General features: G+C 51.4%; 6 protein-coding genes across 6 annotated transcripts; 3 read left to right on the plus strand and 3 right to left on the minus strand.

Moving 5' to 3' along the window:
* Window positions 1–6,784: 6,784 nt before the first annotated feature.
* On the plus strand, window positions 6,785–9,486 carry PV06_01955 (uncharacterized protein; the record flags this gene model as incomplete). Its single annotated transcript, XM_016402593.1, has 3 exons — window positions 6,785–6,878; window positions 6,938–6,992; window positions 7,068–9,486. The coding sequence occupies 3 exons, from the start codon at window positions 6,785–6,787 to the stop codon at window positions 9,484–9,486; spliced, it is 2,568 nt and encodes an 855-aa protein (XP_016266490.1).
* Window positions 9,487–10,060: 574 nt separating this feature from the next.
* On the minus strand, window positions 10,061–12,146 carry PV06_01956 (uncharacterized protein). The gene is made up of 2 exons (XM_016402594.1): window positions 11,750–12,146; window positions 10,061–11,689 (listed from the first exon to the last, which is right to left on the minus strand). Exons 1-2 carry the CDS (start codon window positions 12,052–12,054, stop codon window positions 10,384–10,386), a joined length of 1,611 nt encoding a protein of 536 aa, XP_016266491.1. The 5' UTR covers window positions 12,055–12,146; the 3' UTR covers window positions 10,061–10,383.
* Window positions 12,147–12,727: 581 nt separating this feature from the next.
* Window positions 12,728–14,497, plus strand: PV06_01957 (uncharacterized protein). The gene has a single exon (XM_016402595.1). It carries the CDS (start codon window positions 12,762–12,764, stop codon window positions 13,803–13,805), a length of 1,044 nt encoding a protein of 347 aa, XP_016266492.1. The 5' UTR covers window positions 12,728–12,761; the 3' UTR covers window positions 13,806–14,497.
* PV06_01958 (uncharacterized protein) lies at window positions 14,356–16,664 on the minus strand. The gene has a single exon (XM_016402596.1). It carries the CDS (start codon window positions 16,566–16,568, stop codon window positions 14,676–14,678), a length of 1,893 nt encoding a protein of 630 aa, XP_016266493.1. The 5' UTR covers window positions 16,569–16,664; the 3' UTR covers window positions 14,356–14,675.
* A 212-nt stretch (window positions 16,665–16,876) lies between these two features.
* On the plus strand, window positions 16,877–20,253 carry PV06_01959 (uncharacterized protein). Its single transcript, XM_016402597.1, has one exon. It carries the CDS (start codon window positions 17,006–17,008, stop codon window positions 19,649–19,651), a length of 2,646 nt encoding a protein of 881 aa, XP_016266494.1. The 5' UTR covers window positions 16,877–17,005; the 3' UTR covers window positions 19,652–20,253.
* On the minus strand, window positions 20,243–23,443 carry PV06_01960 (uncharacterized protein; the record flags this gene model as incomplete). The annotated part of the gene is made up of 5 exons (XM_016402598.1): window positions 20,243–20,762; window positions 20,824–22,828; window positions 22,880–23,062; window positions 23,115–23,271; window positions 23,324–23,443. The coding sequence occupies 4 exons, from the start codon at window positions 23,441–23,443 to the stop codon at window positions 21,051–21,053; spliced, it is 2,238 nt and encodes a 745-aa protein (XP_016266495.1). The 3' UTR covers window positions 20,243–20,762; window positions 20,824–21,050.
* Window positions 23,444–23,747: the final 304 nt, after the last annotated feature.

The raw sequence follows: 23,747 nt of genomic DNA on the forward strand, positions 1-23,747 counted from the left end.
GCGGTCTGAGCCTACCACTGCATCCAACTCACGCTGAGCGGTCTCAACAAACCCAGGGTTGAGAACAGCGGCGAGAGTGAATATCTCGAGAGCCATATTTGTGGTGTCGAGACCTGCTTCGTAGATGATGCCGATGTCATATGCGACCTCAATCTCTGGCATGTCCTTCGCTTCCTTCATTTTCGTAATCTGTTTGGTGAAGTTCCACGACGGCGTTGACATACCAAACCGCAGATTGGACATGTGAAGACTGGATTCCAGCCGCCAGAATCGTTCCGCCCTATGTTTCCACGGAGCCAAGAAGGCAGGGAGGTAATTGAGAACGGGCAGAGCATCTACAATATTTCGTCCCACCTTGGCAGCGTCGAGGAAATTTGCATTGACCTGGTCAGCTCCTTTGATTTCAGGCTCGTCCCCTGCCGGGCTTCTCTTCCCATATGAGAGGCCGAACATGAGACTCGCCGTGTAACGGTGGTAGAGCTTCGCAAAGTCATCCGAATGAAGAAGGTCATGCATAAGTTGCTTGCTCTCCAGATCTTGGAGAGGTCGGTATGCCTGAGATTGGCGGATGTTAAGGCAAGAGGCCTGCATCTTCTGGTGAGTCCGCCACTTTTGCCCATATGTCATCAAGAGAACATGAAAACCCTTGGTCACCAATTCGCCGGCCATTACCAGTCTCGGCCGGGAACTGTAGATGGAGCTTTTCTTGTTCAGCAACGCATCTGCAGACTCGTGCGTGCCGAGCATGATTACAGTCGTCAGTCCGTATTGCACGGAGAAGATCGGACCATACTTCTTGGTCCATTCTTGATATGTCCGCCATGGCAGCTCGCTCGGGGCCTGATGTAGATTGCCAATGATTGGGAGTCGCCGTGGGCCCGGAGGCAGGCCTCTATCCCGCCGACGCTCATACAGCAGAACGAGGCAGAGAAGCAATGGAAAGATGAGGAACGGATTGAAAATCATCTTGCCGCTGAATGGAAGTTGGGTCAGGGAATGGAATGGTGCTTTGCGAAAACAGTCTTTCAAGAATTCATCCTTACTTGCCGCTCTGGTGGCAAATTCCCTGAGGCTGGCTCTTTGCATCCATAAATACCTTGGTGAAAGGCGTCGCAGTTGTATAGCCAGTGTCGTAGAAAGGATCAGGTACGCTATTGACCCGCAGTATCGACTGAAGACGAATTACGCTTCAAGCAATGACTCCCTCGTAATGGGATGGTCGATGTGGGGGCCTCTGATTCGAAGGGAGCCGAATTGTCCCACATACCCCGGTCTCCTCTCCATTCTTTCTCTTCCCCGGCTTCTTATGACAATGGGGGAGGAAATCACCGACGACTCTGGGGGCAATTGATCAAAGCTAGCCAACCTGGAGTTTCTAGACTCGGTCATTTATCTGTGAACCGTTCCCTAGCATCTCGGTACATCTGGCCAAATTCTAGATGACCGGCTAACTCGACCCAGGGGTAAGCGAGGTGGGGGCCTTTCAGTGGATACGCTGCTGGCCAGCACGTCTTGCATTTTGCTATAAGGCAGTCATGAGACACGTTGATACGTGAATCACATCACCGCACGCATCACGAAGATCTTACTTACTACCCTTTGTCGATCTAGGATCCTGACTGCATGATGGATATCGAAACGAAGCATACCACCGGCGACATGATCGAGGTATCACCCGAAAAGGCGCAGCACGATGACGATGTCCCGCTCGATTTCATCGACCCTCATCGTGCTGCTCTGGAAATGAATCCAGAGCACTCTCAGAAGTTGACGTTGTCGACTATCCTTGCTGTTGTGGTAAGCCAGTCGATTACTGGTTGCGGAATTGCAAAACTAGATATGGTACCTAACTTCACTCCCGCTAGTCACTGGCACTATCGTATATCAGTCCAATCTCTTGCGGCTTCGCCTTGTCTACGGGTATCCTGGTAGCAATAGGAACGGACCTGGGAGATGCCACCAGAATCACCTGGCTGGTAGGTGGATGGGCTATCGCTTCGTCCGTTTCGTTTTCCATGGCGGGTGGATTGTCCGATGTGTTTGGGCGACGGTGGACTATCGTCTCTGGCCAGATTTTTTGTATCGCTGGCTCGGTGAGTTTCACAAGTGACAGCCGATCAGAACCTCACTGACGAGTCTACAAGATTGTGTGTGCCACGGCAAAGACTGTAAATACAATCATCATTGGATCAACCTTTCTGGGTTTTGGCTGTGGCATCATCTTTGTCAGTTATGCTGGCATTTCGGAGCTCTTACCAAATAAGTGGCGGTAGGTTTGCACCGAGCATATTTGATATTGTACCATCACTGACTCATAGACAAAGTGGTACCGGCCTGGCTCTCACTGAATACGCCATCAATGTGCCGTGGGGTGTAGCGAACGTCCTCATCGCGACCGAACTAAATCTACATACCAAACTCGGATGGCGATGGTGCTACTATCTCGGCTTGATCTTTGCTGTCATCAGTTTGGCTGGAACTCTCTTGTTTTACTGGCCACCGGCGCGACCACAGCATGATCATGACAAAACCCGATGGCAGGAAGTGAAAGAGCTTGACTTCATCGGTCTTTTTCTCTACACCTCTGGCTTAGTGACGATGCTCATTGGTTTGACTTGGGCAGGTCAAGCTGGGCATCAGTGGCGAAGCGTCTCTGTCATTGCTCCCATCATCATTGGATTTCTGGGACTGGTCGCATGCTTCCTCTACGACTTTACCATTGCGAAGAAGCCTCTATTTCCCCTCGAGGTTTTCAAGAGGATGCGTGACTTTACTGTACTACTGGGTATCGTGTTTGTTGCAGGTAAGTCGACATCTTGTCTAGGTCTTCTGACCCGATGTTCAGAGTGCTGATGAATCCTCCAGGTGTCATATTCTATTCTATGTCCGCGCTACTTCCACAAGGCTCCTTGTACATCTTCACCAGTGATCCTATTCAGATTGGCTATATCGCCTTGCCAAATGGCTTTCTTCAGGTCAGTCTTAGCCAATTCAAGACTCTCATCGACGCGCAAAGCTAATTAGTGTTATAGCTCTTTTTCGGAGCTGTTGCCACGAGCTTTATGGGCAAGATCAAACATCTCAAAGCCCAGATCATCGTGGCTCTGGTGATTCAGACCGTTTTTACAGCTTGCCTTGCCGCGGCCATTCCGCAGAACAAGACCGCTTGGTCTGCTCTTCAAGCGTTCTCAGTGGGACCCTTTGCACTCGTCGTGCTGGCCTGCTATGTCATCGCAGGATTGAACATCTCTTTGAGGTATCTTGGCCTGGCCACCGGTCTGATTGGCACCTTTAGGAGTTTAGGTGGAAGTGTTGGCAATGCAATCTTCAATGCCATCATTCAAGGTGTGGTCGGGAACGATCTCGGCCCGAGGGTTGCCTCTGCTGCGATTGGGGCCGGCTTCAATTCGACAGACGGTCTTGAACTACTCATCCCAGCGACGATGAGCACAATTGTCGGCGTTCCCGATGCGTTCGCCAAAGTTCCTGGAATCACCCCTTCGATCGAAGCTGCCGCAGTTACTGCTGCCAGACAGGTCTATGCTAAAGCTTTCCAGATGGTCTTCTACGCCACAATACCTTTTGGAATTATCGCTTTAGTATTTGCGTGCTTCATCCGGGACCCTTCAATGTATCTCACCAACCACACAGCCGTCCACATGGAGAGGGAAGGCATATTTGGAAGGGACGAGGTAGCTGCCACAGAGCACAAGAGCAAGCCACAGGCATAGGATGGATTAGGTTGAGCACCGACACCTAGCACTGGGAGGTGAGTCGGAGTCAAGGTAGATCAAATTCTACATCTATCTACAATGCCAGATCGCACTTTCAACTTTGTCTTTTTGGCTCATACTGTGGTGTTCCTTTTCACTGAATACTCACTGCGCTCCCCAAAAAGTAATCTTTCGACTACGTACCATAAGTATCAATCATATGTACATTGGGCAATACGGGACTGTATCCAGTGACAATCTCGACCCATTTCCTGGATGAACAAGTTATCCACGGCTTTTCGTAGGCGGAGCAACTCAACATTTTGAACAAGGGCTGGCACGGACCAAACAACAAGTTTGCCTGCTTTCGAAGAGCCCCCCAAGGTCCCCCACATCGAGAAAGAATGCCCGACAAGAACATAAAAACACACCAGTCAACTCTTCAACGTCTGTGGTACCCCACATACGAGATATAACGGTCATGTGGGCAGTGTTATGTGGGGGACCGCCTCCTTTCAATGAACAGGGCGAAGTGGGAAGTGGGTTCCTTTTCTGCAGGGTTCAAAGTACGAGTATGCAGGCCACATCTCATCAATAGGCGAAGGACAACAACGAGCTGGGGGCCGCCCAAAGCCCTTCAAGGTCCCCCATGAGGACCCTTCCTGACCAGCATGCCAGACCCAAGCGGGACGCAAAGATCCACCAAGTTGTTAAAACAAGACCTGAGACGACGACCAGAACAGCCAGCGTTAATTAGATTGAGTTGGCTATTCAAAAGATCGAGAGCTTCCCTTTTTGCATTTTTGTACTCGTAACGGAGTCACTACAAACCAATCTGGGTGCCTGTTTGTCAAGAAATCAAGAATGGATTCAATCACAGCCATTGAAAAAACAGGTCTTTTCAGACACGTCACCGCCGTCCATGTCGCGCTTCCGCCGGTGCTGCGGACACCACTACTATTCCTCGCTACATCCTTACTTTTGGGTGTGGTTTATGTACTGATCGACTACATCCGGGTTCTGAGAGTCCGGCGAAAGCTTCCACCGGGGCCTTTTCCATGGCCACTCGTGGGCAACCACTACCAGATCAAACTGCCTCGACCATGGCTTTACATGGCAGAATTGGCCGAGCAGTACAACAGCTCCATGGTCACCATCTGGCACGGACACAAACCAAACATCATTTGCAACGATATCTGGTCAATCTCTGAGCTTCTCGACAAGAGGGCCAACATCTATTCTTCTCGGCCGCATATGGTCATGTTGGGGGATTCGAGAAACGCCACACAATACGACCAGGTTTGTTTACCGTACGGCGATCGTTGGAGGTACCACCGCCGCCTCACACACAACGCCACAGGATCCCAGGCGGTGCGATCGTACCGAAAGTTTCAGGATTCTGAGATTAGGGTGTTGCTGCGCGACTTGTTCCTGACGCCGGATCAGTACGTCAAGGCCATCGAACGGTACTCCATCTCCATCGTCTCCTGCATCGGTTTCGGTAGACGTATCGACAAGATGGACGACGGAGTGGCCAAAGTGGCTCTCAAATTCATGGAGGGCGTAGACCTGGTCATGCCGGGAATGTTCATCATGGAAACCATCCCACTCTTGATCAAACTACCCCGATGGATCTACCCGGCTGCGTCCAAGGTTCTCGAGAACGGCAAGAAATTCAATCGTTTCTTTACTTCTTTATCTCGGGAAGCTTCCACCTCTGGGTCAGATTGCTTTGCCAAAAATCTCTTCAAGGAGAAAGAAGCCAACGGTCTAAAGGAGGAAGAAATTTCTTTTCTCACCGGCAACATGATCGGAGGAGGAGTTGATACCACTGCAAGCACCACCCTCACCTTCATTCTCGCCATGTGTGCCTTTCCCGAGGTTCAACGAAAAGCCCAAAAGGCAATCGACGAGGTCGTCGGCGGAGCCGATCGCCTACCATCCTGGACCGACGAAGAGAGATTGCCCTATATTCGCGCTTGTGTCGAGGAAGCTTTACGGTGGAGAACGGTGACCATCTTGGGTGGCATTCCACATTCGCCGTCGCAGGACGATGAGTACAATGGATACCTGATCCCCAAAGGCACCTGGATCACGGGGAACCTCTGGGCCATACATCGAAACCCCAACGAGTTTCCCGACCCGGACGAGTACAAACCCGAGCGTTTTATCGACAAGACTCGACCGTATCCAAACAAAAAGGGTCACAATGCCTTTGGTTGGGGTCGAAGGCAATGCAGCGGTCAACCACTTGCAGAACAGGGACTGTTCTTGACCTTTGCCCGACTCCTCTGGGCCTTTGACATTCGACCAGGTCTTGACGCGAATGTAAGTTTTTTTCTGGATTTTCCAAAATTGGTCCTCGTAGAGCGCCCCAAGGCAGTTGTTGACCAGTCACAGGGTAATGACATCCCCGTAGACATCTTCGCATATGGAGAGTCCGAAAACATGCGACCAGAGCCATTCAAAGCACGATTCATCCCACGCAGCGAACAACACAAGGAGATGATATTAAAGGAGGCCGCCCAGGCCCGGGAGTATCTCAAACAATACGACGGAGAGACCGCAATAAGCTTGGAACCACTAGAGGCATAAAGCGTTGGCAAATGAAGATCCCTTTTTCGGTAGAAACTCCATGAAATACGTGTAGCTTGTACGGAGTAGCGACAGTAGCATAAGTGAATCTCAGCTGGGCGAGCATTATTTCTCGCCTAGGGAGCAAGTCGTACTTGATATCATTCTCAAATCCTTGAATTCTTTTTCTTCAAAATCTAATGCAAACCGTAGCCGAACGCCCTTAGCACAGAGTCGCTGCGCTGAACTCGGTTCAAATGAATACATATCTAAATAGGTCCAGTGCTGGCCCTGGTCAGCCCCACGTTCTCCGCCCTGCGGAGGTTGAACAACGGGGTGATTTTCTTCTGGGTGTTTCAACATCACGTCTCCTCCAATCTCATCGTCTTTAATAAACGACTCAACTCCAAGCAATGAGGCCTATTTTGATCTGTTGAACCTCACGCGTTGGAATGTAGTATGGTTTGTTGAAATTGCCTTGAGCATTTGTCCCAGACATGGGTCGCAAGTCACACGGGCTCGGCAGGAAATGTGCATTTTGCGACCGCCGATTCACCAGGAACGAACATCTTCAGCGTCACCAACGGCATCGTAAGATCTACTATTGAACAGTGACGGCCTTTTTGAGAGCTAATGACTGGCTTGATTAGACACGGGCGAAAAGCCATTCGAGTGCCACCTCTGTCACAAAGCTTATGCGAGAAGGTAAGAGGGAATGCTCTCGAGCGTCAAATCCGGTTTCGAAAAGAAAAACTGACTGGGACCTTGCGTTTTACACAGCGACGTCCTTGCCCGCCACGTTCGCAACCACAGTCTAGAAGACAAAGGCGACAACGATGAGACCGACGATCGGGACACGTCCACTCTCGCCACTACTGAACGCTCCACGGAACAACAGGTGTTGTTCTCGAATTACCGGCAGACAATCCCAACAAGTGAGCAACCCAGTGTCCCTTCACTTGCAGATGAGCATGCTGCGGGCATGAGCTCTACAGTTCTCGACAGCAATCCGAATGTGGCCGCCCAAGGTGTCGACACCTCAATGATGGCTTCAATGCAGCAGTTCTCAGAACCGGTGCTTACGACCTCATCATTCGATCAGTCTCAAATGACCGCCGGGGCCGGTTTCGATCTGACGATGCCGCCATACGAGTACAACGTGAACTTTCCTTCGGTATATGAAGCTCTCGATGTCTGGTTTGCCCCTTTCGGATCTGCGGATCATAACATGCTACCATTCTCTCCCGGCGGAAGAACGACGGTAGACTTGACGACAACATACGACTCGAATTCGCTTCAGCTGTCCAAAAGGGTTCAGCAAGCGTGGCCCAGAAGGCGCGCTTCACCAGTCATACGCGTCATTCGTACCATGTGGCGGTGTGCCAGTGAGCACCAGGCCGACAACTTCTTCTCGCTTGCCACAGCCACAACACCGCTCGAGTCATCGTCAATGTGTCGAGATCGCTCTGAATCGAGATGGAACATGGATGACGAGTGCAGGGCCCGACTGATATCCGATTGTGAGACGAATTTTCTCCCGGCGGAGAGCTACACTGGTGGTGTTACGGCGCCGGGGTCCCCCCATATTTCCGAGCCATTGCAGAACGAGGAGGTAGAACTCGACGGTCTCTCTCCCGAAGTGCCCCGACTCAATTTCCCCTCGACTGAAACGCTCGACATGAGCATTGACTTTTACTTCCGACGATTTCATCCGGTCCTCCCATTCATACACGCCGCCACCTTCGACGCAAAGTCTACCCCAAGCTCCTTGCTACTGCCAATGTGTCTCATTGGACTGTCGACCCTGAACCCGACCGGGGCCGAGAACTTCATCCGACAGTATCTGGGCAAGTTGATCCGGTTCTGTCGACTCAACCTGACATACAAGGGGCTCGGAAAGGGAGGGGCTCAGCAGCTCTTGACCTCACTCACATCTTCTCTCTTGGTATTGTTTCTGGGCCTCAGCTGTGAGCGTCTCGTCGATGAACACCAGGCACACATGCTCGCGATCCAGACCCTTTTCATCGCCGACCGCCACGGAATGTTCACGGCTCAAGACGGCGAGCTGGTGACTGACGAAATGTTCCGCGTTCAAGCGACTCCGGACGAGGAGTGGAAGGCGTGGGCACGCATCGAGTCGGTCAAGAGACTGATTGTATGCCTGATATCGATTGATTCAGCGTACACGCGGATGCTCGATCTTGCCGCCAACATCGGCATAGACCGAATAGAGGTGGTCTTGCCTTGCGATTCGGCCCTGTTCGACGCTCCATCTGCGTCGGTCTTTTTCCAACGGGTGGCAGCCGGAGCTTCGATGCTGGGCGAACAAGCCGATCTGGGAGTCGCCACCAAACGAGCAAAGAAGCCGTTGTCTATACAGCTCGATTCGCTTGGCCTACGCACCCTCCTTGATGTTTTAGTCTTGCGCGAAGCGGCATATCGGCACAGATTACTTTCCAAAACACCGTCTGCTCTGAAGAACACTTCGTTTGTCCCTGCAGTCACTTACGCCCAAAATGAACAAGCAGCCAGTATTGCACGCGATTTGGTATCTGCCGCTCAAATCAACGGGGCACTGCTGTACCAGGATGCGTCCACGGCAATTTTGTGGAACCATCTATGTATGCTCCTGTGCGCGGATATCGATCGCGTCCAAACGGCCTGCGGAAGAATGGGTCTGGAGGCTGCCCTCAAAGCCCAGAACGACCTGGCGTCATGGTCGCAGACGGCGAGTGCGCGCCGGGCCATTATCCACTCGGCGCAGATATTCAACGTCCTTTCGCAGCACAGGGTGTCGGACGTCAAGACTCTGCTACCCGAATTGATCCTGTCAAATGCTGCCCTCGTGATGGCCATGTACGTTTGCGCCAATCAGATGACTCTGACGGCTTCCAATGAGCCTCTAGAGCTGCTGCTACGGCCAGACTGGCCGTCGGTTGGTGCTGAAGGCCTCTCTACGCCTTTGCATGGAACTGCCGCCGCATCTTCATCGTCAAACACAATTCTAACAAAGCGGTTCATCGCCGAGGGCGGGCCTTTCACATTTGGTGGTGAAGACTACATCCCAGGTCCAATGTCTGCACGGAGGGTGGTCCTCACGTATGCACAGCTGGTCGACGAGATCTCACAAAGAGGAGAATCGGAGCACTCTCGACTGCTTCGCACGATTAGCGATTTTCTGGGGGGTGTGTCGATTTGAGGATGAAGAGAACATTGTCCTTGGCGCTTTGCTGCCCTATGTATTCTTACCATTGTCTCTACGCCATTCCCCCTTGGTAAAGAGAAATGAGGCGCGAACCCGTGGAAGGGCAGTTTGCTGCCTTTTCAAGGCGACGCATTATCACATCTGGGACAACGGAAAGGATATCGGAATCCTTGGTGCCCAGATCGACCATCGCCTGTGATGTTTCTGTTGACTCTTCTTGCTTGCTGCGTGACGTCCCTTTTTATAGGGATCGAGAAAGTTTTCTATGCTATCCTCGTCCATCGGCCGTTTGCATACAGGGCACCAAGGCGTTTTGTTGTATATGCTGTATAGACACTTCCAGCCACAAGTCATAACGTAGGTATGATGTATTCATCGAAGCAACTCTCCCACTCTTCATGCTGTGCTTTCGAAGGGATCTCCAGCGTTCAACCCATCGCGAGGAAGAAGGTTCCTGGCCCCTTGCCCCTCTAATATGGGAGGAACCAACTCGGACTGAGTCGCACGAGTCTCGCGCAACTGAAGAAATGAGAAGGCAGGTCTCTCATGCAGCAGCGCATAATACCGAGGCCATCAACAAGTGATATGAAAATTTAACGCAAGAAGGGCAAGCCCAAGGCCCTCTTTCGACTGATCAAGTATATAAACAAGCCTTCTCTCCTGTTAGCTCAGCCTTGCTGCCGCGTCTCCACAGACAAGGACCAAGAGACTAAGCCACTGACGGCTCTTACGAGTCAATCTACGAAAGTAGGTCCATCCACGGATAAATGAGTTTCCCAATAGAACACCATGTTATCGGCATTACACCGACGAGACGGTCTTGCAACCTGCACCGAACCTCTAAAGCACGACCGGACGCTAATAGAGAATATCATCGCCATGAACGGTCTGCTAGACCTTTGCCTTTGCAGAAGTCATCTTTATCAATGTCTCCATCTCTTCAGCCCACTTTCTGGCAAAGACTTCCTCGGTGAAGCGTGACGTACTTGCTCGACACCGTAGTCGCATGGCGAGGCGCTCTTCACGATCAAGGGCAGCCACTCGAGCAAAAGCAGCTGCAAAGTCTTCATCAGCTTCAGCATGGAAGCCGATTTCTTTGCCTTGGTACGGCACGACAATGTCCAGCTTAGGGCCACCGCTGTTGTGGACCACGGGGATCAGGCCTGCAGCAAGTCCTTCAACATTGCCAATACCGAAATGCTCCGAATACATGCCATTGGTGGAGATGCTCGACTTTTGGAGGTATTCGAGAATCACCGAAAATGGAGCATCGCAGATGAAGACGGTAGCGTCAGTGATCTTCAGTTCTCTCGCCTCGAGCCGTAAATTGTATATATGCTTTTCATCAGGCGTGTTGCTTCGGACTGACCCAATCAAGACAAGTTTGGGCTTATCCGTGGCCGGGGCCTTGTGGTAGAATTTCGCGAATGCTCGTAGGATGAGGGAGTGATTTTTCTCGGGTCGGAATTGTGCAATGTAAAGGACGATGTTTTCTCTTCGCTTCTCGCTTTCTTGCGTGACCTCAATCTTCTCTTCAAGTTCTTCGACTGGGCAAGGGGGATACACGATAGCTGCGAACGACTTTGATTTTCTCTTGGTACTCCAGAGCTTCTTGATGTGCCCTTGTGTCCAAGTCGAGTTGCACATGACCACGTCGACGTGCCCACCAACCCAGCCGTAGAGCCACGCAAAGGCGTGCCAGTAAAGTCGTTTGCCTCTCCCTTTCCATCCAGCGCCAGCGCCCGAGTGGATGCCACGTTGACCGGTTGTGTCGTCGAGGCTGTCCAACATGTCGGTAGAAATGGTGGGATAATGTACGTAAGCCGCTGTTGGCACCCATGGAAACAAGAGTTTGCATAATGCCACCGCAAAGGCATAACCCATGGTGTCAATGAAAAGGTCGGGAACAAGAAGCTGGAAAGCATCATACGCCAGGATGAGAGATCCCAGAGACTGTCCGAGCAAGGTAAAACGAGGCCAAGTGCTGGCAAGTACATAGTGTCGGCTAGACAGGTACAAAAAGACCAGAGAGTGTTCTTGCAGAGTGATACCGAATCGACTTTTGACCGTACTTACAACGACACTCCGGTCGATGTCATGGTCACCGGTGTAGACGGCGCAAATCGCGTTCGGCCACCGTGTCTGAGTCGCCGCTATGGCAGCCCACAGGACTCTCTCGCCACCACCTCCAGCATTGCTACAAGGAAAACGAACATGAATTTGGGAATTCCCAAGAAGGGCATGGAGAGATACTCACCAAAATGGGTGAAAGAACCCTACTACCCCATCCCAATCATGCTGCATGGCTTTACCATTTTCAGCCGTGCCCGCCGCCTTTTCGACCGTCTCCCAGCCATCTTCGTTCACGTCCTGGGCAATCTGACTTTCGCGAACGGCATCTCTGTCTCTGCGAACTCGAGATACGATTGCATTCCGTCGATCCTCGCCCTTGATCTGCAAAGCCCTGCCAACGCTCCGGAGTGATAATTTGAGAAATAGCAGTCCGATCAGCGGTAAGAGAGGCGCCACTGCCAATACTGCCACTATGGATGAAGTACCCATTACTGTTGCAACCTAAAAGGCTCGATAACGGACATACTTCCACAGAGACTTGTTGGCGGGCAGGTGTACAAAAGAAAAGACCAATGCTAGAGGGGATAGTGAGACCAGGCAAATGTATCCTCATTTTCTGATTCAGCCAACAATGACGCACCAATTGGGAGACCAGAAAGCGGCGACTGAAATCTGCTCAGTCCTTCACGTGGGCGTCAATGTAAACCGCGCCGCTTTTAGACGCTTCTCAACAACATACTTCTAACTACATCCACGAGCCTACCTGATGGTGCAAGGAATCGTAGAAGCGATGGAGCTGCGGATGTTTATCGATACAGGCGTCGCTCGCATTTCGAGAGAAACTCATATTTGAAAGATGCCATTGTCCGCTGGAAGACAGACGAGGTATGGAGGACTAGACACAAGCTGGCACTGCGAGAACACATGGTACTTTTCTCAGACTTTGAGGACTTGAAGTAAATGTAACGGGACCTCGACTATATACAAAAGATTAGAACATTGTTTTAATTGAACGAATCGATGCAAAGTACTGAGAAATGTTGTGTCGAATAACAATAGTGATAGGGGGAGTCGGCGTTGCGGATTGCATTCCTCTAGCCATTTTTCTCCGCAAACCACTTCACGTACAATAACCAGCAATGTGCATGAGTTTTCCTTGCGGCTCGCTTTGATGAGCGTCTACTTCCACCACCCAAATGTCATTACGGCATCCTATACGATGCGTACCTAGTAATTCCTTACTTAGCTATGGACGGCTTCTTCGTCCCTCCTCACGAACCAGCGGCATTCAAGCCCTCCGCTTGAACAGACGATTCCATGCCTCGAGACCGAACCACCTCGTCGCCGAAGCCCTCCAACTCTCCGAAGCTGCATTTCAACAGGTCCACAACCTGAGCGGACTGTCATGGGGCCTCTCGATCCCTTTGACGGCCGTGGCGTTTCGCCTCGCGTGGCTCCCCATCCTCTACGTCACCAATAGAGCCAACAAGCAAGAACAAAAAGTGGCCGGTGTCCTCAAGGGGTGGCGGAAGGCGTACCAAGATCGTGCCAGGATGAAATACCCCCAGGGGACCGATCAGTCTGCACAATTGGCCGAGTCGTGGGTACAGACGCAGCTTCGGACCAAACTCAAAGACATCCAACGACACACCACCTACATGAGCTGGCAATCCCGACTTGCTCTGCAGTTCTCGTTCCTACCCATCTGGTTCATCAACGCCCAGGTCGTCAGGAGTATGTCGGGGGACGACAGGACACTGCTGAGCGTGTTTACAAAGTCGGGCGAAGACGCGACTACCACCGTGATTCCTCCCGAACCCGGTCTAGCGAGCGAGAGTTTTCTCTGGCTCCCGGACCTGGTTCAGTTCGACCATACCTGGGTGCTACCCTTGACGTTTGCGGCCTTGTCGGGAGCCAGTATTTGGCAGATGCTCGGGAAAGATATCAAGCAGAGGCAGAGCAAGATCGTGGGCATGGATCAAGGGTGGGCCAGGACCCGCGAGGTCTGGATCCTCATGATATCCCAGTTGTTCGCGGCGAGCCCCTTCGTCTTCGGCTATCTGATCATCAGAGGTGAGATGCCGTCCGCCGTCGTCCTCTATCTGATCGGAAGTGTGGGGATGCAAATGGTCCAGCGTCCGTTCGTGAGATACACCCTCGGCATCAACAAGTCAATGGAAGTTTTGGAGACGAGGGTACCAAAACCCAAAGGTCAGAAAGACACTCCTCGAAATACTTGAGGTCAACAAGAAACGTATGGCACCAGCTCCGACGTGACGTTTGTAGGACACGATGGACGTCGTAGTCTAATTGAACAGACCACGCGGAACTTTGAGAGACTAGCGATCTTGTTATTGCTATTGTGAATCTGGCTCTGGAATGAAGTCAGGTATAACAGCGCCTCGAACAGTGTTTCCTCCCGATACGGCAGTGGTTACAGCTCTTGACGAAGGAAGATCACCGCGCCAAAGGCAAATGCGATGGACGTGTCCGAGTCTCTTGTCTTATCCTGAAAATGTTCAGGAATGGCAACGGACCGCTTACAGATGCCACCGCTGGATCGGGTTCCCCAATTGGGTAATGGCCACATCACAACAACACTGGGGTTGGAAGGCTTTCGACATCCCACAGAGGTTGTCATATACTTATTGCGGTCGAGAGAAGGGATATCTGGACCAGGTTTGCATGCAACCGGACAAGTCTAGAATTGCGTGTTTGGGGGCACGAGCACCCCCCAGTGCGTGTATAAAATATACGCCGGGCAGAAGAAACATCGGGAATTTAGAGGCTGTAAAAAGATGGATTTGGAACGGAATATGAGTTCTTTGATGTTACTTTCGCTAGCATTGAGCCTTGATTTTAGCTCTTACAATCTTAGCCATGCCTACTCCCTCCTCTACCCATGACCATAGACTGGAATGATTTAGTAAAGAAGACAAGACTCGAACCGAAGTAAACAGTACAAAACCTACTCCACTCGATGCTTGCTTGTTGTTCCATCTTCCAACTCTTTGAATCGCTTCAATTGCCCGCAGCTAGTCGAGTGACCGGTGTGAGCCGCCAAAGCATAACCGCCATTGGAAGTACATCTCTAGTCTTCATTGTATTGGTTACAACTTCGCCTTTAGACCTTCTCCGCCGTTCTGCGCCGTAGCTTCCGAATTGACTACGACGGCACCGGTGTTGTCTCCTTCTCCGAAGAAAATGACTTCGACCGTCAGATCATCCCTGTATCGTCGACTGTACGGGCTCGGCAACGTCAACAGCGCGCACACCATGTCTCGGTCCTTCCCACCGAGTGCGTTCCTGACAAGATGTGTTGCGGCGTTCTTATCCTCGACCACAAAGCGCCCATTCTTCTCACTCTTGACATCCCACTGTTGCTGGCGAATTGGTTTCTCTCCACTTCCAGCCTTGCCATTGTCGATGCGTCCAGTCTTGTCCATATTTCCTCCTTTTTCGACTGGGAGGGCACCTGGAGATGAAGATTTGAACCAGCTCGTCAACCATGCGGTATTGTTCGATGATTTACTCGCTTGCTTGTTCTGCTGCTCAATCCATTGACCTACAAGACCAACGACTTCCTCATTTGTGAGCATCTCCCAGAGGCCATCGGTCGCCATCACCACGAAATCACCCTTAGACGGCTCGATAGATGTGCTGGTTACAACGGGCTCAGCCGTGACGTACGGAGGCGTCTTGAGCAGTGGATGTGGTGTGCGGCCAAAGAAATGCCTCTTGACTTTGTCCTGTGTGTCGCGTGACCATTTATAGAACGCGTCGCCAAAGGCTCGGGTGGGTTCCAGATTACCCAGAACACGACCGGCGCGAATGACGTGCTCTTCACCAGGATGTTCAGCGCGCATCCGTGCTTCCTCGTTGGGGTTGGACCCGGTTTGATCCTCAGACAATGGTGTAGCGAACCATTTGCCGGTTTGCGTGTTGCGTCGTCCGAGGACCGCTCTGCTGTCACCAGTGCAGGCCACACGCAGGGTCTTACTGCGAGAGTCATAGAACGAGAGCAAGGCACATGAGCCAGAAAGTGCGGGGGCGAGGATTTCAGCGGCGAGGCGTTTGCTAGGGTTTTTGCTCAGCTTGCTGACACTGTCAAGGCAGATTTCGTTGTCCAACTTGATAAAGGCCGACTTCAATGCTTGATCAATGGCAGCAGGAGGAGGGAATGGCGATTTGGCATCAGATAATGCGGCCTTGTAGGTGCTGTTCAGTTCGCGTGCAGCAAATGAGATCAGCACCTGACGCAGTTTGGCCGAAGTCGTCCAGCCGGAGTGACCATCAAAAACACCCCAAAACATCCAGTCTGAGGAAGCGGCTCCATCTGTCGCAGCGACAGAGCTTGGAACTTCTACAATCTTTTCGGAGTGGTCATCCTCAATGGGGTCATTGCTAGGCAGTTGGACAACGTCGTACCGGACCACGCCTCGTCCTCGACCAACAAGATATGATTGTTCGTTCTTCCGCAGCCTCTCCGTTGCTTGCTCTGGGGTCATCATCTCGAGTACTTTTCTCCCGTAATCATCAGTGTCTTTTGCCAATGGTCCTTCGCCCACAATTGCACCGGTGAAAAATTGGTCGTTGTCTACTACCAATGCCTTGCGATTGGGTTCGTGACCTGCAGTTACTGGAGCAGGACTGGTGGGCTCCGATGTTGGCGAGGCAATGTCTGGCTTTGTGCTCAAACTTCTCGTCGGCTGGGCTGAAAATGGTGCAGTCGGATTTCGCAGCAGTTGTTCAGGGCCATCACCCCGATAAGCGTACCATGCGCCTATGGCCCCAAGCGTCCCGACAAAGGCAATTGGGATTTTTGGGAGACGCATAGAAGCCTGCAAGGGCTGCCGAGAGGTGCTGTATCTTCGTATGACCGCAGAAGAGTAGCCAGATACGGGTGCTGCATTGCTCGCCGACGATAATACCGACTTAGGGAGGAGCTTGCGAAATGCAGAGCGTCGAGCAGTACGAAGAGCGAAAACGGCTGCTCGACGCATTGAGGCGGTTCAGGTCAAGGATATGAGGGCGACGACATGGAGAAAGGGTTTGATGTGAAGGAATCGACGATGAATTTCACCAAGGGCACTGGCGACATTCAAAGAATCATCATCGCCTGCACCGTTCACGAGGCTCACTATGTTGTTTTAGCGACGGGGCAGCTAGGCTCGGGTTAGAAGGAGTCCAGCCAACCGGATGATTGATTAGGCGAGCCCTAATAGTGCTAGCAGGACTGTTTATGCCCCGCTAACACCACTTAAAAGGTCACCGAAAGACTGATGCGTCATATCGACAAGACCAAAATAATCGAAGATCGAGGCAGCGTTGTTGAAATAAATTTACGCCGTTTGCTCGTTATCCCTCCCAACGATCTTGCAGTATCACTGCTTACTTGACCAATATATAGAGAGTTTGATCTTACCCCGAGTCTGCCACTATGTCTTCCAGAGCCTTGCGAAAGCTCCAACGTGAGCAAGAACTCCAGCGACAAATCGAAGCGGCCAAAAAGGCATACGAAGAGGCCGAGGAATCAGAGGAAGAGGAAGAAGAAGATGCCCTACCCACATCTAACCGTCCGGCCAATGCATTCGACATGCTAGAGGCTGCCGCGGATAATGAGGACGAGTCAGAAGAAGACATGCCGACATCCCAAGCCGAAGAGGCTGCAGTTCCCACAGAATCTCGAAACCCCCCATCCTCTTCCTCAAAGTCCAAAAAGAAGAAAAGGAAAGGTAAAGGCAAGAGCAAGGCCAAGAACAAGAACGTGGAAACCACGATACAGCAAGATGAGTCAGGAGACGAGGTCGATCGAGCCCTCAAAGAATTGGCAGTGAAGGACACCCGAGCGGCTACCGCTGTTGAAGATGAAACGTCCACCTGGGAAGCGCGGGCGACCAAGTTACTTGCGGTAGACGAAAAGAATCTCAACCCTGTGAATGAAATGAAAAGTCTTTTCGGGAACATTGCTCTCGAGACTCCAGAGTCCCGCACCCCACCACGTCAACAGCGGCGTCGTGATCAGAATTTACAAGGCGGAGTTGACTTGGCGACTGCGCTCACAGGGCGTTATTGTGTGGGAAGCAGAGGCAAAGAGTTGGGCGCGCTTGCACACCGAAGGAATATTTTCGTGCAAGGCAGAGAAGAATGGCCGCTGGCCACAAGCGGTGGCTTGAGCATGGAGTACGTCAATGGCTCGAAGACAGATTCGAGCACGACCTCGTTCGAGAAGATCTACAACATCATGCACAATACACTCTACCAAGAGACTCAAGTACAATTTCGCTTGGCAGTTGAATCCATGGATCCTCAAAGGATGATAGGCTTGCTCTCCATGTATCCCTACCACATTGCCACCCTACTACAGGTCTCTGAAATCGCGAAGCACCAAGGGGACCACGCAGTCTCCGGAGATCTATTGGAGCGAGCTTTGTTCTCCTTCGGGAAGTCAGTACACAGCTCTTTTCCGGCTTCGCTGAGAACAGGTATTGTACGGGTGCCCTTCGATAAGACTGCCAACCGTGAACTCTACCTAGCAATATGGCGGTATATCAAGAACCTTGAGATGAGAGGTACATGGCGAACGGCATTCGAGTGGTCCAAGATTCTTCTTCAACTAAATCCAATTACCGATCCCTATGGAGTAACGCTAATGATCGATCAACTCGCTCTCAGAGGCCGCCAGCATGCCCAATTGATAGATATATGCTCGGATGATGCTTATGGGCAAGCTTGGGATTTCCTCGCGAATATTCAGATTTCTCTGTCTCTTGCATATCTCAGATCAGGGAAAGCGCAGGAGGCAAGAAGACAGTTGGCCGTCGCTATGCACAAGTACCCGTACATCCTGTCGGCATTGGCTTCAGCACTCGACATCTCGCCTCTTCCCAAATCCTTGTGGGCAAAATTACCATCAACTGATGCCGAGAAGCTTCACACGCAGCTCTATGTCACACGTGCCAAGGACCTATGGAACACTCCAGAGACGATAAGTCTGCTCGGTGAAGTAGCAGAGACCCTATCGCACTACAGCGACGCCATAGCTGCAGCGCCGCCTGCGCCAAAACTCGAAATCTCCATGGAGGAAGCTCGTCACATCATGCTACTCGAAATACCCTCGCTCATCTCGCTCTTGCCCCGCTCCTTCACCTCCAGACCTACCTCGTCCTACGATGTCTTACCTCCTCCGTCCTCTGACTCCGATGGCTTCGTCATACGTGCCCCAGCAGCTGCGCAAGCTGGCGATGGCCCAATTCAGGCCATCTTTCACGCTGCTGGAGTCACTGCTGGTATGACGGGGGGTCTTCTTACACGACTAATGCGCTGGTTCCAAACACCAGCGGATCCCAACGATGTGAACGGCGATTCCGATGGTCAAGCTGCTCTTCAAGAGTTTCAGGAACTGCTCGGCGATAACATTTCGCCCGAGTTGGTCCAGCAAATGTTACAAGCCGAACTTGGCAGTGACGACGAAGCACCAAATGAACGAGTGACTGCCGCAGGTCTCGGTATGGCCGGCGGGTGGGATTACTATCAAGACGCTGATCGTGATAACTCTGAGATCTATGAAGACGACGATGGGGATAGTATGCCTGATCTCGAACCCTTATCAGATGATGACGAGCCGAGTCAGGCTGTGTCAGTGTCCCGTAATCCTCGGGCTGCCAGGGTCGAGGAAGATGAAGACGAGAACGATGGGCAACGTTCTCAACTGAACCATCAACCTGCTAGCGGGGCTGTACTGAGGCATGTAGACTCCGACTCGGAAGGCGAAGACTTGACGACTCGTTCTGCGAGGCTCCAACCAGCGCCGACGCCGCCCGCTGGATCTTCAGCCACAGTGTCAAGCACAGAGCTACCGGGCCCGACCTCTGATGATTCCATCTTGGCCGATCCTCAACGTCTACAACGTTGGCTGATCACCTCCGGTCTGAGCGATCTCCAATCGAGGCCGGAGACCCTGGGTCTATACGTGTCTCGCCTGAAGACACTCCCCCGCAAAGCACAGCAGGACTGGGTGGTCAGCATGGTGAGACAGAGAGCTGGAGCAGACGTGGAGACAAGACTCAAGGCCGCTCTTCTCTGATGTTTTGTCACGGACCGAAATGAGATTGGCTGGGAATATTCACATGACCAAGACCAAGCGCTCATACCTTCAATACCTTCGAGGGAAAAAAAAGAGAGTTTGGGAATCACGACGCAACGAGTTGTCAAGACAGGGAGAATTGATCCAGGGTTGCCAATTGAATCTGCAACCGAGATAAGAAAATCCAGCATTGACCAAGGTCACGACTGATGGGGCCGGAAAATGAGGATTCCAATGAGGTGATTCCTCTCTACCTGTCCCGAATGAGTGTTTCCTGCAACTTGGCGAATTCCAGTTCAAGGAATCTCTCCGAGTCTGTATGATGGCGCCTCGTGCCAGTGCCTTGATAGCATCTAGCCACAGACTTGAATACAACCTCGCAATTCCTCCTGAACATTTCCGCCTTTGGAGTGTGGAATAAGTAGTGGCGCTCTAAAGTTCTTACTCGCTCATGCTTTTTAGGACGGCGGTGGCAATTAGGGGATCACTTTTTTGGGTTGGATCAATTTCCATTTTCTGATGACGAGTGCTCTCGAGGGTAATGAAAGCTAGCTAATTGACAAAAAAAAAATAGATAGAAGTCCACAAAAGGGCTGGATTTCCATTTCTTGCAGCGTAGAAGGGTACGTGCGCACCATGCACGCACCCAAATCGCTGAATCTTGCCTTGTTCAACTCTCTCTCCCTCCTTGTCACCTCGAGTGACGCTTATGTCATCATTTTTTCTGCGGCACTCCCTGACCGACCGTCCAATCGTCCGGAGCCCTGTGGTGTATCTCATACAGGCGTCAAAAAATGGTGTCGCAAAAAGCAAGGGGAGCCAAGTTTGTGAGGGGTAAGCAACAGGTTGTTGAAGACCGATGCTATTTTGTGAACTTTTAGCTCGTGCCAGCTGGTGCCAGCCGAAGTTCCTTTTCGTCTCCACGTTGAAGTAAAGACCGGAGTACAGGATCGAGGAAAAGCAACAGCAAGCTTGTTTAAGCTGCGAACCGTAAACCGAGATGGGGAGATCTCGACTCAGTCGTTGATATGAGCCGGGCGAAGAAGCTGTTTCGTGGAGTTTCTTTGTTGGTTTTCGACTTTTTTTCTTGTTTTCTTATTTTGTGCATGTGCTGGGATCAACACATGTATCAGTATTATGTAGAAAGACTCTGCAGAGTACCAAAAACTTACCATTTGAGAGGATCATTGTCGAATGGTTAACCTGAAAAAGGGGGTTGAAACTCTTGGTGGTCATACAAGGGGGCAGCAAAAGGTCGAAATGTTCTGTGTTCTCGTAGAAGAGACTGGATGGCCTTGAGAACGTGTCTCTTCTTGAAAGGTCTCCAGCGCCTTAGTGATGATAATGCGAGCAGTGCTGTGATGTGCCTCAAAGCTCACCCGATTGCTGGGTGTCTGACTCACAGTTCCTCGTCGTCACTCTCGCCATCGAAAGCGGAGGCAGAGGTCGATGGTTCTTTCTGAACGAGGTCAGCCAGAAGGAGCGCATATCCCGGGCCTGGAGCAGCAAAGTAACGTTTCGGAGCGGAGTACGAAGCTGCTGGTGCAGTTACAGACATGGAAAATTTTGCAGCATGTTTAGCGGGAGCTTTGAACGCATTTTGGTCACCAATGACATTAGTGGCTTCCTTTTCACCGGCAGACGATGCTGATTCTGACTCGACGCGCGCTAGCACTGCTTCGAATGGGTTATGCTTAGGCTTCTTTCCCCAGTGACCTCCATTCGTAGACTTTGATTGCAGAACCGGCTGCTTGACTTGGCTGCTTGCATCAACAGACTCAGAATCAACTAGATCAATTTGAGAAATGTCCTTGCTCAATTGATGTGACTCATAAACCTCTCCAGGAGGTGCTGCCCATTTCGACACAATCGCATGCTTTGTAGCTTTGGCCTTAGCAGATGCTTTAGCAGTCCCTTGCGTAATCAACGCAGCCAAAGGCGAGTTTACAGCGACAACCAGTGCTTCGTCCAATGTCAGTGGCAGACGTTGGGGAACTTGAGATGGTTCAGGAACAACGGCATGTGGAACCACTGGATCTGACGTCTTTTCAGGAGCAGTACCTCGTGACTCAAAAGGGTTGATAGGTTTGGTAGGAACCTCTACAGTTGCTTTGGCAGGCTCATTCGTGGAGAGCGCCAATGGCGGAATTTGCACTTCAGGCTTGATCGGCGGAGCTTCTTTGTGAGAAACAGGCGAAAGAGGGTCCTCGCGAATAGTGATTGCACGTTTTTCGATGCTCTGTTTGAAGGCCAAAAGTCTGGACTCTGGGATGTATCGTACTCCGTCGATCACAACGACCTCTTTCTCCTTGCTCTTGTCAGCGACAAGGACACTGCCACCCATGTCTTCAAGAATAGGCGAGTCCAATAAGCTCCCATTTTGCGAGGATAGGCCTGTAGGGAGCGGGCTTGGAGGGAGACTGGGTTTCGTCGAGGTTATCTTTTCAAAGCCGGGGCCTTGAATACCTAGACCAACAAGGGGAGTGCCAAATTGAGAGCCATTGGCATCTTTGACCAGTCGCTCACTCTCGGCGGCGGGTGAGAAATCAGAAAGTACTGCAGAGCTAGGTGCACCGTCTGTATGGGTGGAGACCTGTGTGTTTGCAAGTGCTGCGTCGGCAGAGAAGGAAAATTCTGTTACAGGGACCTTGCGGATTGCGGATTCATTATGAGCGGACTGAGTGACTATGCCGCCGCCTTCTTGCCGAGGATCTGCCTGGGTTTCCAATACAGGAGCAGCAGCAGTATTTGAAAGACTAGTTCCAGCTGGGGATTCCTGCATCTTCGACTGTGGCCTCGAAGCCAACATGTTTGTGGCACTTGACATGAATGTCGATGCATCGACTAAAGGCACGCATTGTCTAGATCTCAGACGCGGAGATGGTAGCACGGCTGACTTAGGCGGCCGGAGCTGATCAATGGTTGTGCCAGCTTGGAAAGTAGTTGCAATGGCAGTAAAGGGAGGCTGCGGCGTGGGTATCTTCCCGAAAGATATGGGTTGAGCTGGTGCTGACAGGAAAGGAGACCCTTCGAGAGCTGAGGGAGGCCATGGACGCCCCTGAAGAGGAGTTGGACGAGGTTTCTTCTTGAAAGCCGACATCTCTGAGATAGATATCTTCGCGGGTCCCTTGGGTATGGCTCTGGAGACAGGGTTAGCAGATATGTAGAGATTGAGAGCTATATTGACATACTGTTCAACTGAAATTGTTCTCTTACCAGCCGTTATACTCAAATCACCCTTGGGATGTTTGCTGCCTCGGTCATGATACGTGTCTGCCAGGGTTAATGCGTGACCTGCTTGCCGACTCGTTTCTGCAAGAGACTCGGCGAGAGCCCGTCGATGAGTATTGCCCGTTCCAAGTTGACGGTCACCGGACGCAGTGTTTCGCGCCTCCTCTGTATTCCCCCATTCTAGATTGTGTCAGAAACAGAAAACTCGGGGAGAAACTTGTAGATGTCGTACTGAGCCATTGGGATGTCTGCACTTTGTTCTCTACAGCAAGCTTTCTCTCCTCGCTGCCTTCCTCATCACACAAGCGGACAAGATCGAAGTTCTGTTGAATAGGACGACGATAGTCGCTGGTTTTGATGTGGTCGGCCGTGGCTAGACCAAGATCTGCCTGTGAAATATATCAGCATCGACCACTCGGTCGCGTATAGGGCTCTCCTCACTTTCATGATCTGTGATTTTTCATACTCTTTGCGCGTGTTGGGCGACATATCGGATGAGGCAGGGCCATCCTCTGATTCCTCGTCTTGAACCTTTACCTTACGGCGGTTCTTTCGCCCCATGTTCGCAACTTTGCTTGACGAAGTAGGAAGAAATATCTGTCGGAGGTAGTGATCGCGTGGAGTGATAGGAACGTTACAAGACTTCTGACTGTTAGTTGACCGCGCCGGACTTTCTCGAGCTCAAACAAACCGAAAACAGTCCTCAAGCCGCGTATCTGAAACTCGAGACCCTTAGAGTAGAGCCTGAGGGAAGTCTTGCCACACAATTTAAATGGTAAGACACCGCGATTGAGGGAAGTGCATATGAAGAAAAGGCGGTGGAGAGAAGACAGGTATGAAATTTTGAGAGATGTGAGACTCAACT

Source organism: Exophiala oligosperma (genome assembly GCF_000835515.1).
Source record: "Exophiala oligosperma strain CBS 72588 unplaced genomic scaffold supercont1.2, whole genome shotgun sequence".
Lineage (NCBI taxonomy): Eukaryota > Fungi > Ascomycota > Eurotiomycetes > Chaetothyriales > Herpotrichiellaceae > Exophiala > Exophiala oligosperma.